The 16,533-nt window shown below is 35.6% G+C and overlaps 1 protein-coding gene across 26 annotated transcripts in view; it reads left to right on the plus strand.

The window, feature by feature from the left end:
* Nucleotides 1-16,533, plus strand: part of CCDC7 (coiled-coil domain containing 7) — a 287,188-nt gene that overhangs the window by 29,624 nt on the left and 241,031 nt on the right. For 20 of the 26 annotated variants that reach the window (XM_029236348.1, XM_029236325.1, XM_029236322.1 and 17 more), the window contains 5 exons: nucleotides 1,920-1,940; nucleotides 2,271-2,303; nucleotides 3,837-4,000; nucleotides 11,482-11,543; nucleotides 12,633-12,689. In XM_029236348.1, the coding sequence (XP_029092181.1) occupies nucleotides 1,920-1,940; nucleotides 2,271-2,303; nucleotides 3,837-4,000; nucleotides 11,482-11,543; nucleotides 12,633-12,689 (337 nt within the window). Of the gene's footprint in view, nucleotides 1-1,919; nucleotides 1,941-2,270; nucleotides 2,304-3,836; nucleotides 4,001-11,481; nucleotides 11,544-12,632; nucleotides 12,690-16,533 lie in introns of those variants that run through there. The other 6 variants (XM_029236341.1, XM_029236342.1, XM_029236345.1 and 3 more) reach the window with 3 other exon arrangements.

The raw sequence follows: 16,533 nt of genomic DNA on the forward strand, positions 1-16,533 counted from the left end.
AATGTCCACTGAACTAGCCATCTGAAGATAGTAATGACTCCCATAGTGTTAAATCAAGTGTGCATCTTTCTTGACACCTCAGCAGATTTGACATTGTTGACCATTTTGTTCTTGAAGTGCCTTTCCCTTGGCTTCTGTGACACCCTGTGTCTATCTGGTATGTCAGTTTCATATTACTATTATTTTCCTTTTTTTTAAAAAACATTATGCTATCTATCTTCTCTTTAGGAAGCTTTTTATAACAGCTACGTTAAATGCCAGCCCCATTAACAATTTTGTAGAGTAGGGTATTTCCTTGTTACTTTGCTTATAGCTTTTTCTTGTGTTCACTTTTCTGAGATTAACTTATTGTTTTGCTAGGTTAGAATGTGTGGTAAAATAGTTTCTAAATCTCTGAATTCTTGAAAATAGTTGCATTTTGGCTTCACATTTAAATGATAATATCTTCAAAATTAGAATGGAGGTTTAATATTTCCCCCAAGAACTTTATAGACGTTGCTCCGTAGTATCATATAATTTTTCTTCTGTTTAGTGTTATGTGTCTAATGTTGGTTTTCCTCACTTCTGGGCAATTTTCATATTCCACTTATTTTTATCAATAATGTCCTACATTCAGCAGTACCAGTAATAATTGATGGTGTGTTATTGATGGTTCAGTATTTAAGAAAGCCACTGTTCTCTAGGCTTTAAGTGGTTTAAGTAATTGTAGAACCCTGACTGCAATGAGTGGATGAATTGATACATACAAGGGATTCCCATTACGTTCCCAGACAGGAAAGGAGATTTTGAGAACCTTGGAATCTCTCCAGATAGTGGAAAGAATGACTTTATTGCAAGGTAGTATGCCTTATTGGCATAAATCCTTATACAGCTGAAAATATTTTCCTTCAGATGTGGACATTAATTTGCTGTGGTATGTTTTCTTGAGGGTCTCAGCCCTTTTTGCTTAGACCTATGCTTTCTTATTACTTAGTGCAGTGATTCTTAAACTTTAGCATGCAAAGGAATCAACTGGAGGGATAGATAGTTTAAATACAAATTACTGGTCCTACTTCCAGAGCTTTGGAGTCAGTAGGCTGGGGTGGGGCCTAGTAATCTGCATTACAAACAAATATGGTTGTTTAGGTGATGCTGATGCTTTTGGTTGTGGTGTCACAGTTTTTGAACTGTTGATCTAAAGTTGGTGTAAAAGAAGAGAAATTTAGACTAGCCTGATTTTTTTCAGTTAAGCAACTTTTCTTCTGCCTGAATGCATGTAATACAATTTTTCTTTAATAATGTAATTCTAAACTTTTATTTGGTTGTAATAGAGTGAGTCTGGTTGTTTTTTGTGGCAAATGTAATCAGGTTAGCATTACATTTAGTAAATGGTAAATATTGGTAGTTCGGACCGTGTGATAGGTTTTGTATATTCATTTTCTCTCATAATCTCCCAAACCAGTTCTTTGCATTTTCCATTTAAAAAATCAAGTAGTAGTGTAATATTTTATATCTTGATTCTTAGACCTTTTAGCATAGCAAAGTTATATTGAAGAAATAGTGTTCATAAGATAATGCTTTTCATTATTGTACTCTCAGCTCTATGAAAAAAATAATGCTCTTCTCAGAACTTAAATTTTATTTCTTACCTATATTAAGAAAATACATGAAATCATATATGTGAATTATTTTGGGTTTTTTTAATGTAGATCTGTAACAATGGAAGATTCTTTTTCTTTTCTAGAACTAAGATGTCTATGCAAGATGTACTAAAAACTGTAAATATAAAAATATTGTGATTGGATTATAGATTTATAGTTATATTTTAGAAACTTGTGTATTTTGGTGATTGAAAATTTCAAGAGACTTGAATTAAATATTATATCATACATTGTGAGGAATTTTATTTTTAAATGTTTTCATTAAAACTTTATTTTCAGATTTTGGAATCTCTTTTTAAGGTATGTTCAATATATTGCCTACTAAAATTTAATACAGAAATACATATAAGTGAAAAAGAGTTTTCTAAGTTTTGAGGAAGTAAAAATAACTCCCAAACTTGCTGCTATATATATTTAAAAATTTTACGTTTCAGTTACATGTTGCCTTAGCCCCATTCTGAACCCTAAGATAAAATGATGTTTGGTGTAGGACTAATATTTGATACACACACACACACACACATACACACACACATACACACACACACACACATACACATACTCATTTATTTCACTGCAGAAATTGACTTGTCAATATTGTTTCCTTTCTGTTCCTTCTTTTATTTAAAGTGGTTTCAGCGACAGGTCAATCAGATGGAAGAGGTAAGTGTAGCATTTCTTGTTAATTAAGTTAATATTTTGTCTCATTTGAAAACCAGTTTGAGGTATAAGTTAAAAATTTTTAATAACCATTGGTTATAATCTTTTGATTTAGGTAAAGAAGGAATAAATGGGTAGACTAAAATGTTTCTTAGTGATTTGTATACAATACTCCTGCATGTATGTGGTCTACTCTGAATTTGACCAATTCTTTCTCCTAAAATTGAAAAATGGAAAATTAATTATTATTGTTTCCATAATTTACACAAAATAGTAAATAAGTGGCAAGACAAAACTTATCAACTTAAATATTTCTCCTGTATTTAAAAAGTCATGCATAATATGCTTATTCATAAAATTATATATTTGTTTTCTTTAAATTTAATGTTATTTTAATGAGTTTTTTATACTTTTATTTTCACGTGCTTTGCCACCAGTTTGAGAAATACTGGTCTCTATCCTTATTTTGGAAAAGATTTTATGTATGCTGTTAATACAGCAGAATGATTTCCAGGATAGCCTTAGGGAATTAGAGAATTATTCTAGTTCTACCTTGGCTATGTTTGTGGTTTAGTCCTTAAAGTTCTGGGAGAAGCTGCCTGTGGGGAATGTGCCATGCCAGGGACCTTGCCAGGAAACCATCCATAGGGGTGGTGCTGTTGAAATTTGCTGGAGGTGAGTACTACTAGTTACACTGGGTACTGCCCTAGGATTAAGCAGAGAGAGATGACAGAACTTGGAAGAAAAGCTTCTTCCTCCTCTAGTGTCTAGGGCCCTCTGCTGACAAAAGTTAACATCATGCTGCCTGTCAAGATAGAAATGTTCCACTACTATAAACAGGACAGTGAAGAATGGATTTTAGATGAGAGGCAATAAATTGATAATTGTAGCTGATTGCTATGTCACTTTTTAGGTTCAGTTTATGATTGATGTCCTCTTATTAGGGATCTTGCCTTTGTCCATAGAGTATTCATACAACTTCAGCTTCCCTTCCACCTGTTCTGCATCCCACAGTCTCAGACTTCCAGTACATTACCCAGTACTTACCTCCTGCTGTTATATCTTAATCCCATTCAGGTAACCATTACTAAAGTGAAGTCTCTGTTTTAAATTCCCAATGTTAGAATTTCTATTTGCTATGTCCTAAGACTATGGCTTGACTACTTTTCTTTTTTCAGCTCTTCCTCCCATCATAAGGATTAGAGTTCTCTTTTAAATATTTTGAATTGCCTTTAACTGATCCTGTTATAATTGTTATTTAACTTGCTTAAAATTCTTATATATTAAAATAATAAACAGAAGATTGAATTTGAGCTCTGACATGTAAAAGCCAACACTTAGCTATAATTCTGTTGCTAGGCAATTGCTCATATAATTTCACTAATATTGTGAAATATTAGTATGTGATTATAGCTATAGATAGATAAGAATAATACAATATTTATTTATATATGATAAATGAAATGATGAAATTTCTTTGAGGTATGGGAGAAAAATGAGTATTTCCTAAGTAACTAGCTAATTTTATTATTTTAGATAAGTAAAGATCAAACTTTTTCAGCAGAGTTTCCAGCACCTGATAAAACAGTCAGTGTAAGCATTGCACAAATAGTAAAGCAGGTGCACAAACTTGAAGAACTGAAAAATCGCCTTAAAGAAAGGTCTAAATTCACCTTCAAAGACATGTCATCTAAACCCAAGTAAGTAAAATGTAAGAGTTAAAAGAATTAGTAAGAGTGGGTATATAATTAGTAATGAATGGAAGATAATGGTTCAGATTTTATACTATACATAGAGCTTCTAAATCAAATCAGAAGATCTAGCCAGCTTGTTCCTGTTTGAAATTTTTAATAGTTTGAAATGGAACTAGGCACATGTGGCTATGAAAATTAAAGTTCAGTTAAATTTAATTAAAAAACTAATTCTTTAGTCACACTAGCCACTTTTCAAGTGCCTAGTAGCCACATGTGCCTATTGTTTGAAAGTTCTATTGGACACTGCTGGCTTTGAAATATCTGGCTTATAAACTCTTCTCTCAGTTTGATTAGGTAGCTTCCTTAATATATTTAAGGTGTAGTGAAATAGTTCATTGTTCAAGAACACCGTCATTAAAAATTGCACAGGGACAGGGATATGTTCCAAAGGTTAAATTTGTACTTTTTAGTTGAGAAAATCCTTTTTTTGGTAGGTGGGAGGAAGATTCAGATGAATGATTACAAGAATACTTCCATTATCTGTTGACACTCATGTTTGATATTTGAGGTTTATCTGTCTTGAAATTAAATAGATGAATAAATCATCATCATAGAATATCTTCAGTGATTTTTTTGCACCTCCATAGTTATTTTTTCTTATGGTGAGAACTCTTCAGATCTACTCTTTCAGCAAATTTCAGGTATACAGTACAATGGTATTATGAACAGTAAACACCATGCTAATGTTCTAAACATTAGATCTTTAGAACTTATTCAACTTATAACTGGAAGTTTGTACTTTTTGACCAACATCACCGCATTTCCCCAATCCCCCTCAGCCCCTGGCAACCACCATTTCTGCTTTCTGGTTCTAAGAATATATATATATATATATATATATATATAATATATCTCATTTTGTTTATCCATTCATCTATTGATGGTTACTTTCATATCCTGGTTATTGTAAATAATGCTGCAATGAACATATGAACATTGGGGAGAATATACATTTTTGAATTAGTTTTTTTGTTTTCTCTGGAAAAATACCCAGAAGTGGAATTACTAGTTCATATGGCAGTACTATTTTTAATTTTTTGAGGAACCTCCATACTGTTTTCCATAGTGGCTACATCAATTTGCATTTCTATCAACAGTGCATGAAGGTTCCCTTTTCTGCACATCCTTGCCCACAGTTATTTTTTTGGTCTTTTGGATGATAACCATTCTGACAGTTGGGAGGTGACTTCTCACTGTGGTTTTTGATTTGCATTTCCCTGATGATTAGCAGTGTTGAGCTTCTTTTCATGTGCCTGTTGGACATCTGCATGTCTTCTTTGAAAGAGTATTTATTCAGGTCCTCTGCCCATTTTTAATTGAATTGTTTTTTTGCTATTGTATGAGTTCTTTGTATATTTTGAATTTTAGCCTCTTACTAGATATATCATTTGTGAATGTCTTATCCCATACATTAGGTTGCCTTTTTGTTTTGTTTTGCAAAGCTTTTTTTTTTTTTTAGTTTGATATAATTCCACACGTTTATTTTTGCTTTTGTTGCCTTTGTCTGGGGACAGAGATCCAAAAAAATATTACTAAGACCCCTGTCAAAGAGTTTACTGCCTGTGTTTCTTCTAGCATTTTTATGGTTTCAGGGTTTATATTTAAGTCTTTAATCCATTTTGAGTTTATTTTTGTATGTGGTGTAAGAAAGAGGTCTAGTTTCATTCTTTTTCATGTAGCTGTCCAGCTTTTCCAACACCATTTATTGAAGAGACTATCTCTTCCCTATTGTATATTCTTGCATCCTTTGTTGTAGAAAATTGACCATATAAGCATGGGTTCATTTCTGGGCTTTCTATTCTGTTCCATTGATCTATGTGTCTCTTTTTGTGCCAGTACCATACTGTTTTGATTACTATAGCTTTGTAGCATAGTTTGAAATCACTGAGCGTGATACTGCTAGCTTTCTCAAGATTGCTTTGGCTCTTTGGGTTTTTTGTGTTTCCATACAAACTTTAGAATTATTTGTTCTGTGAAAAATGCCATTGGTACCTTGATAGGAATTGCAGTGAATCCATAGATTGCTTTAGATTATTATGGGCACATTAGCAACATTAATTCTTCCAATCTATGAGAATGGTATATCTTTCCATTTATTTGTGTCATCTTAAATTTCTTTCATCACTCTCTTAGTTTTCATAGTACAGGTCTTTCACCTCCTTAGTTAAATTTGTTCCTAGGTATTTCATTAGTTTTGATGCAATTGCAAATGGGATTGTTTTCTTAAGTTCTCTTTCTGATAGAGCTTTATTAGTGCATAGAAATGCAACAGATATCTGTATATTAATTTTGTATTCTGCAACTTTACTGAATTTAATTATTAGTCCTAATAGTTTCTTGGTGGAGTCTTTAGAGTTTTCTATGTATAGTATCATATCATCTGCAATCAGTGACAGTTTTAAGTCTTCCTTTGCAGTTTGGATTCCTTTTATTTCTGATTGCTGTCTGATTTGTGTCTGATTCCTGTGGCTAGAATGTCCAATATTATGTTGAATAAAAGAGGCTGGATTAGGCATCCTTGTCTTGTTCCTGATCTCAAACTATTCCAAACTTGAAAAGGTCCTGACAGGAAATAAATGGAAGACTCTTTAGGTCTTCTTAAAAAAAAATGGGTTTTATTCTGATTATCATTGGGGAAGGTTTTGAGCAGAGCATAACATGATCTGACATATGTTTCAAAAGGACCATTCTGACTGCTGTGTTGAAAATTGACTATACAGGGTCAGGAGTAGAAATGGGGAGTCTAGTTGGGAGACTTTTGCAGTAATCCATGGAAGAGATGATGGTGGTTCAGATCAGGGTAGTGGTTGCGGTGGAGTTGGTGAGCTTTGAGATTCTGGACATACTTTTTTTTTTTTTTTTTTTTTTGCGGTACGCTGGCCTCTCACTGTTGCGGCCTCTCCCGTTGTGGAGCACAGGCTCCAGACGCACAGGCTCAACGGCCATGGCCCACGGGCCCAGCTGCTCCGCAGCATGCGGGATCCTCCCGGACCGGGGCACGAACCCGTGTCGCCTGCGTCGGCAAGCAGACTCTCAACCACTGTGCCACCAGGGAAGTCCCGAGATTCTGGACATACTTTGAAGGTGGAGTCAGTAAACTCTCCTGATGGATTGGATATTGTGTGTGAGAGGAAAAATAGCCAAGAATGAGTTCAAGACTTTTGACTTGAGCAGCCAGAAGGATGGAATTGATACTACCTTCACTGGGGTAGGCTGTAGGTGAAGCAAGTTTTGAGGAGGCAGATCAGGGGTTCTGGTTTGAAGATACTGGAAATTCTGAGTTGCCAGAAATGTTGTTAGGCATATTTGAGGGAGCCATTACATATATGTTTTGGTGTTCGGGAGAGCGATGTGAGTTGAAAATAGGAATTGGGATGCCGTTTACATATGGATGGAACTTAACGGTAGATATATAGTGAAGGGAGTGAGTGTAAATTGAGAAGAGAGGACCAGGGACTGATCCCTGGTGCCCTTCCAACATTAAGAAGTCTGGGACAAAAGGAGGGGCTAGCAAAGGGGAATGAGGAGTGACCTAGTGAGGCAGAAAGAAAACCAGTAAATGTGCTGTCCTGTAAGATAAATGAAGAAGGAAGACTATGCAAAGGGACTGTCAATGATGTCAGATGCTGTGGGTCAGTCAAGAAGATTAGGACTAAGAACTGACCAGTGGATTTAGAAAGGATGTCATTTGTTGACCTTGAGAAGAGCAGTTGTTTTGAGAAATCTCTGGACAGGGGGCAGTTGGGGACAGTAACCATAGACAATGCTTTGGAGTGGTTTTGTTGCAAAAGGGGGAAAAGAATAGCATAGTAGCTGGAGGGAAGTGGGGACAAAATAAGGCTCTTATAAATTAGGAAAAATAACAGAATGTTTGTATGCTAATAGGAATGACCCATTAGACAGGAAAAGATTTATGATATAAAGAGTCAAAGAGGAATTGCTGGGACAGTATCCTTGAATATGTGAGTGGAGATGAAATAGGGGCTTGAAAAATTATGTATGAAACCAGGTAGGAAGGCAGAGTATCAGGGTACAGATGCTGATATAGGGTAGATGTGGTGTAGAAGCCTGTGGAGGTTCTTTTGGTTGGTTTAGTCTTCTAAGGGAAGTAGAAAGAAAGGTTATCAGGTGAAAGTGAGGATAGGATAGGAGTTTTGAGAAGAGAGATGAGGATTTGTAATAGTCACTAAATGGAAGAGTGAATGGACAGGGACATATCTTTTGATTACCTAGTGATATTGAAGGCCTACTTGAAATCATGCATTTGGAGTAAGATGTCTCTTTAATACTGTTGTCTCTGTTCAACCAATTTAGTTACCCAGTTATTTCTAATATCCTGTCTGTTGTAATGAATCATTCATAAAATCACCCTTAGCCAGCCATATAGAGTGCAAGAAACTATTTTACTATGGTATCAGATATTTTAGGAAAATGTATAATTCTATTTTACTTAGTTTAACAGGAATCTTCAGTATAGCTTTATTTCCTTGGTTTGCTGTAATTTTTATCCATTGCTTTCTTGGTCTATTCCCTTCTTTATTTGACAGTTCTACTCTGCTTTTATTTCCAGTCCTTTTTTTTTTTTTTTTTTGCGGTACGCGGGCCTCTCACTGTTGTGGCCTCTCCTGTTGCGGAGCACAGGCTTCGGACGCGCAGGCTCAGCAGCCATGGCTCACGGGCCCAGCCGCTCCGTGGCATGTGGGATCTTCCCGGACCGGGGCACGGACCCGTGTCCCCTGCATCGGCAGGCGGACTCTCAACCGCTGCACCACCAGGGAAGCCCTCCAGTCCTTTTTAAAGTTTCCTTTTTAAAGTTTTTTTGATACTAGAAAAAAAATGGTGTGCATGTGTGCGTGTATGTAATTTATATTCTTCAGGCATATACTGTCTTGTTCTTGGTGGTAATACTAAAAATATGAAGAACCAGGTTAATATGGGCACCAACTCATTAGAATAAATATTAGCAGTGAAGCAGGGTTCTGTATACCATTTGTTTTGCTAAAGATTACTCCTTTAGGTGCTGGATCCTAGGAAGGTCAAGGGGTGAGGGCAGTTGGCAGACACTTGATTGGCTATTTACCCATTTACCATGGGGCAGAGCTATTTACCGATTGGATCAGGAGAATTTCAGTGTTACTGTCATACCAGTATATGAATATCTGTATGAGTATCAGACCTTTTCTCCCTTAGCAAGAAGTCAGCCTGAACATAATTCATATTTTGAGATGTCTCACTTAGTAGATCTGAGTTATAATCTTTATAAACTTCATAATCTGCCCAATTCTTTCCAATTCATTCCGCTAAACTTCTTCGGTACTTTCTATCCCCTTTCATTGTTGTATCTTAAAAACTATTTTTTAAACATGCTTTTGTTTACATTATTGGCAAGCAGTCAGGCAGCCCCAAAGTGGCAGCACAGTGGCAGCTATGAGATTGGCTTGTCATACTTCCAAATATTAGGCTGGTACGGAGACAGTGGGCACAAATGGTGTTGAATTACTTATACAGACAGCAAGAACAAGGTCAGCGTGGTGTCAGCTCCCTGTGTTCCTAGTTCCACAGGACGACACAGAGCAGCAGGGACCAGATGACAGGCCACACAAGCGATTTGTTGCTCTGCCATGAAGGAGCAAAATATAAACTACATCCATGCAGCTTTATAGGTTTTTTTAAAATTATTTTTTATTGGAGTAGAGTTGATTTACAATGTTGTGTTAGTTTCTGCTGTATGCAGCTTTATAGTCTTAACAGAGGGCTTCAACTGGGCTGTAAAGAAGAGAGGGGTAGAAAGCTCTGTGCTCAACTGAAATTAGGGAGACAGATGAGAAGTGAGCTTGTGTTAGTCTTCCACAAGACAGGAATGGAAAACTGCCTCATGGAGACTCTTCACCAGGCTTATCTTCTCTTTCTGCAGCAGAAATTTCAGGGCATTCTACTATGATTTGGGTCTGACTGCTGTCAAGCCTTTGTGGATCTGTGTAATGTTGATAGAGTGCCATGGTAGAGCTCTTCCCTTATAGCATTGATTCTCAAATGGGGGATACTTTGTGCCCCAGAGGACACTTGTATGTAGACATTTTGGTTGTCACAACTAGGAGTGGGAGAATGCTACTGGCACTAGGTAGAGGTCAGAGATGCTGCATTGTAAAATGCACAGGACAGTCTCCCACAACAAAGAATTATCCAGTCTAAAATGTTGGTAGTGCCGGGGTTGAGAAACCCGTCCTACAGTGATCTCTTCCTTTGTTACTTCTTTCTTGTCCCCTATTGTTTGGCATCAAATAATATACCTAATAATTTTATTATGAATTAATCAATAATTAGTTACCAATTTAACTTAATAAGCTATTAATTTAATCATTCACATGTAAGTTTTCCTGTCAGGACTGTCACTTCCTCAAGATCAGAACCAGTCACGCACATCTACATATTTCCTATCACATGTAATAAACAGTAAATAAATATGAGTAATTTTTATGAATACCTGAATTAAATCAACTCCAAGTCATTTGTTCCCCTATCCCTAACCATATCTAGTATAGTAACTTATCCAAGTAAAACTTTACATTTATAAACAACCTTTTTTTTTGCATTAAACATACACAAAACCCTTTTATTTTACAGTGTTAAAATAGAAAGTACCCATAATTAGGATGGGCTACTATTTATTATGCAGTTACTTTATTGATCTCTCCATCTGTCAATGACTAGACTTAAAGGAATGAAGGCAGTGATACTTGAGTTGGCTTCAGTGGGAGCTGCATAATAGAGCCTTGGTTCAGAGGTTCAGATATATTAACCTGAGCTATCTATTGTGAGGCGTGAAATTAATTTCAGGCCATATATTAATATTAATACCTGAAATTTACATGTCTGATATGTGCTAGGTATTTTCCTAGTAACTTTACGTGTGTTCTTTGGTCCTTACGACTATAATACTTTATGAAATAAGTACTCTAATACCCCAATTTTGATAGATGAAGAAACTGAGGCTCAGGTTAAGTGACTTACGCAAGGCCACATATTTAGTAAGTGGGTAATTTACAGCAGGTTTTGAGCCAAGCAATTTGGCTCTAGAACTTGTGCTCTTAACAATTGATTACACCATTAATAATATATTGGTAAAAAGAAATCTCATGGTTCTACCAAATACAGTTTTATTATTTTTGTTTATGTTGTTGTTGGTATACCTAATTATGTTCATGGAATACACAGAATTCATAGAATTACATAGTTTGACTTTTTTACTTGTTTTCTTGCTACTAGATAATTTACCTTAATGTCTGTGAATAAAGGTTAAAGAACATGTTAAATTTTATTTTACAAACTGCATATGTCTAGAGCATATATTCTAGTTCTTAAGTGTAATTTAAATGCTTAATCTTTGATAATAAATAAGTATGTTTTATTTATTGAAATCTTAACAGGGACAGTGAAATTCCACCAGAAGAAGTGCAAACTTACGAAACTGTACAGCAGAAAATTGAAGGTGATAATATTTTATACAAGTCCAGCCTTTATAGGGTTTCCTAAATGCACCAACATTTTGAGACTTAAAGTTTAAAAATTTATAGCCATAAAAATTATACAATGATAAATTCAAAGATATTCAATAGCAGTTGATATTTTCAATAAAAGTTCTTATTATGTTCCAGATTCTGGGAGTGTATAAAATGAATAACACTTGGTTGTTACCCTCAAAATCCACAACATAGTAAGGATACAAGCACATTATATATCATTTTAATATAGTGTAATGCATGATAAAGGTATGTGTAATTTGCAGTGAGTCCATAGAAAGCCAGCTTGTTCAACCTGAGGGAGTTATTTAGGTTTTATGCAACCTTGAAGGATGAATAGGACTTTGTCAAGTGAAGATGGGAGATATTTGGTACTTTAAGAAGAGGGTATAGCATGAGAAACAGCATAAGTAGGGAAATACCACTGGAATGGTTATAAAGTGTGAAGTAATAGGTAGGGTTAAGATAAGAAAGAGCCTAGGCAGAGGGATTAAATGCTTTAGGAATACTTTCTTTTTTCCCCCATATATAATAGGGAATCATTGAAGATTTTTTCTAGGGAAGTGACATGTTGAATTTTACTTTAGAGAGATTATTCTGGCCACATTGAGAAGCTAGATTTGGGGATTGAGAGTAGGAGATGGAAGTTACTGCTGTACCTTAAATGTGTGATAGGTGCCTATATTAGAGCACAAATAAAGAGAGGAAAAGGGGAAGATTTGAGAAATATTTACTGGATAAAATTGGCAAAACATGGTGATTGGATATGGAAGGAAGGGAGATTAGATGATGGTAACATTAACTAGGAGAATATAAGAGGAAAAACAAGTTTTGTTGAGAAGATGATGAGTTCATATCACTCAGTTGTTACACACATTTTTTTAGATGTTACACTTTGTTGCCTGATTGGGAAGGTCTACAGTTGTAGACAGCTCAGTTGTTTTTCTTAAAATTTTTGTTCTCTTGAATGAGTTATTAAAATAAAAACTATAAAATTTAAACTCAGTTAATAAATATAATTCATATTGAAACTCATGACAAATTCACTGTTATTTCAGAATTCATAAAAACACACTCAACTGAAGAAATTACAGGTGTTTCTGCGACTGAGCCACGTAAGTTTCCACTCATTAAGCATCTTTGTATTAATAACTTCTGTTGAGTGTATTAATTTCTATAATTTTCTATAATTTAAAGTAATAATTATGAAGTTACAACATAAATTCCCTGGAGTTTGGAGCCATACAGTTGAGCTGGCGATCAAGCAAATACTGAAATTCCTAGTTAGCTACTTGCTACCAAAAACAGACTCATTTTTAAAGAGTAACATGTTATTACTAGGAATGGACGATTTTTTATTGTGATGAGAATATGCTACAAAAATGTTTCAGAGGTGGTAGGCCTTTGAGGTGGAGCAGTGATAAATTTAATAGGTCATTTGCACGTCTTGTTACTATGAATTATAGATTATCTCATATATACTGGTGGTTTGACTGCAGCTGAGTACCTATCAGTTCGTGAATATAAAGAGCTGCTAGAACTCAAACTTCTAGAATTCAAACTTCTGACTACTTGTCAACAGAAAGGAGAAACTGCCTTGCTTATGTCTTAATACTGGAGAGAATTTTGAAACAATCATATAATGTATGCTGTGGAATATATTTTTAGAAGTAGAAAGTAAGATTTGGTTGAAAAAAGTTGATGGAAATCCTTCCCTCTTTCAAATTCAGCTTTAAACCCTAACGTTGCCATGTTTAAATGAAGGGTAGCTATACATTCTACATTACTCCCAAGACCTATAGAGGCTTCTGATCTGAGGCAGCCCTGCCTGACTAGGTGGGGTAGAAAGGTGCCTAGAGCTTTGGAGTAGATAGTAAAAGCCTCTGTGCATCAAGGGGAACCCTCTGCACATCTGTACAGCTCTCTCTCCCTCAATCTGTGCAGCTGTCTTCCGTCTAATACTGTGCCCTGTGAATTCTAGCTGCTTTGGCCTCCCCAGGCTCTAAACTTTGTCCCTGAACTCATGGAAACCAGTAAACTTTGTCTGGGTTTCCCTTCCTTATGCTGTGGCCTGGAAACTCCAGGCAGTAAGCTGGGGTCATCATAGAGCCATCCTTTGTTTTCCTTCTGTGAGGAATTACTGCAGTGCACCTTCTGTTTTCCAGTGTCTGAATATTGCTGTTTTATATATTTTGTCCAGTTTTTAATTGGTTTAAAGTGAAAAGGTAACTCTGGTTCCTGATGAGCCATCATGGACAAAAACAGAAGTCTCTGTGCCCACTTATAGGCCAGTGGAACACATTGTCCAATCACAAAACCAAGTTCTAAAATAATAAAGTATAATAGTAGAAATTTTACTCGTATTTTTTAAGGGAAGCAGAGGACAGGGTTACATTGTACAATGTGGAGAAAACCCTTTTGCAAGTTCCTCAGTTTCTTTTCCCATGGCGGCTCAGTCCCTGGGCTCCACTGGTATATGTCTACTCTTTCTCAGTACTGCCTGTTCACTTGTATACTCTTTTTCTCTTAAAAGTACCCTTTTTCATCTTCTCCAGTGAAATTTTATTCTGTTCTTCCCTTCTCATTCCCTAAATTCTATTAGATTCCATAGCCTAATCAATAAGACAAAAGCTACCTTTGAATTTCATTCTGCTTTTTGTACTATCATTTAATCTTGATGTTGCTTCATTTCATAATTAATGAACTCTTGTTTTAGAGAAGTTTTAGGTTTATAGAAAAATTGAGCAGAACGTGCAGAGTTTCCATATACCCATTTTCCACCCCACTCCTCGCACAAAATTTCCTCTGTTATTAAATTTTGCATTAGCGTGGTACATTGGTTAAAACTGATAAACCAGTATTTATACATTATTATTAACTGAAGTCCATAGTTTACATTGGGTTCAATCTTTGTGTCATACAGTTCTATGGATTGTGACAAATGCATAATGTCATGTATTCACCATTACAGTATCATACAGAATAGTTTCACTGCCCTGAAAATCCCATGTTCTCCCTATTCATCTCTCCCTCCATCCACTGAATCCCTGGTAACCACTAATCTTTTTGTTGTCTCTAGAATATTGCCTTTTCGAGAATATCATATATTTGAAATTATGCAGTCTTTTACTTAGCAATACGCATTTAAGGTTTCTCCATGTCTTTTTATGCTTTTATAGCTCATTTATTTTTATTGTTGAATAGTAATCTGTTGTATGGATGTACCATAGTTTATCTATTCATCTGTTGAAAGACATCTATGTTGCTTCGAAGTTTTTTCAATTATGAATAAAGCTACTATAAACAAAGGTGTTTCTACAGACAGAAGTTTTTCAGTTCATTTGGGTAGATACTAAGGAGTACAATTGCTAGATCATATAGTAAAAGTATGTTTAGTTTTGTAAGAAATTGCCAAGCTGTCCTTCACAGGGACTGTATCATTTTGCATTTTTACTAGAAACGAGCATGAGAATTTCTGGTGCTCTACAGCTTTGTCAGCATTTGATGTCAGAATTTTGGATTTAAGGCATTCTAAAAGGTGCATAGTGTTATATCATTTTTTAAATTAAATTAAATTTTATCTCATTGTTTTAATTTGTGATTCCCTAATGATATATAATGTTGAGCATCCTCTCATATGTTTATTTGCCATCTGTATATCTTTGGTGAGGTATTTGTTCAGATCTTTTACCTATTTTTAAATGAGGGGATCATTTGCTTCCTAATTGTTGAGTTTTAAAAGTTTTTTGTATATCTTTGACACAAGTTCTTCATCAGATATGTGTTTTGCAAAGATGTTTTTCTCAGTCTGTGGTTTATATTTTCATTCTCTTAACAGTGTCTTTTGCAGAGCAGAAGTTTTGAATTTTAATGAAGTTGAACTTTTCTTTCGTGGATTGTGCTTTTATTGTTGTGCCTAAAAGTCATCTTCAAACCCAATATAACCTGGACTTTTTCCTATGTTATTTTCTAGAAATTTCATAGTTTTGCCTCTTATATTTAAATCTATGATCCATTTTGAATTGAGTCTGTGTCTAAATTAATTTTTCTTGCGTGTGAATGTACAGTTTTTCTAGCACTATTTGTTAAAAAGACTAACCTTTCTCCATTGAATTGCCTTTGTTTCTTTGCCAAAAATCAGTTGATTGTATTTGTGTGGGCCTATTTCTGGGATCTCTGTTATGTTCCATTGATCTGTTTTTCTGTTCATTGCCAATACCATACTGTCTTGATTACTGTAACTTTTTTTTTTTTTTTAAAGCTGTGGTTTTCTTTTGAAGATGTTGGGGGTAGGAGTTTATTAATTAATTAATTAATTTTTGCTCTGTTGGGTCTTTGTTTCTGTGCGAGAGCTTTCTCTAGTTGTGGCAAGCGGGGGCCACTCTTCATCGCAGTGCATGGGCCTCTCACTATCGCGGCCTCTCTTGTTGCGGAGCACAGGCTCCAGACGCACAGGCTCAGTAGTTGTGGCTCACGGGCCTAGTTGCTCCGCGGCATGTGGGATCCTCCCAGACCAGGGCTCGAATCCGTGTCCCCTGCATTAGCAGGCAGATTCTCAACCACTGTGCCACCAGGGAAGCCCCTGATTACTGTAACTTTATAGTAAGTTTTTGAAGCTGGATAGTGTCACTCCTCCAACTTTGTTCTTCAGTATTGTATTCTATTCTTTGGATCTGTTGCCTTTTCACTTAAAGTTTAGAATCAGTTTGTTGATACACTCAAAATCACTTGCTGGGTTTTTGTTGTTGTTGTTTTTTTTGTTTTTCCATGCTGTGTGGCATAGGGGATCTTAGTTCCCCAACCAGGGATTGAACCTGCACCCCCTGCAGTGGAAGCCTGGAGTCTTAACCACTGGTCCGTCAGGCAAGTCCACTCCCTTTTTTTTTTTTTTTTTTTGCTTGCTGGGTTTTTGATTGGGATTGCATTGGATCTACAGATCAAATTGATGAGAACTGATGT

Source organism: Monodon monoceros, unplaced genomic scaffold, assembly GCF_005190385.1.
Source record: "Monodon monoceros isolate NGI ecotype Baffin Bay Population unplaced genomic scaffold, NGI_Narwhal_1 Super_Scaffold_21, whole genome shotgun sequence".
In the NCBI taxonomy this organism is placed as follows: Eukaryota; Metazoa; Chordata; class Mammalia; order Artiodactyla; family Monodontidae; genus Monodon; species Monodon monoceros.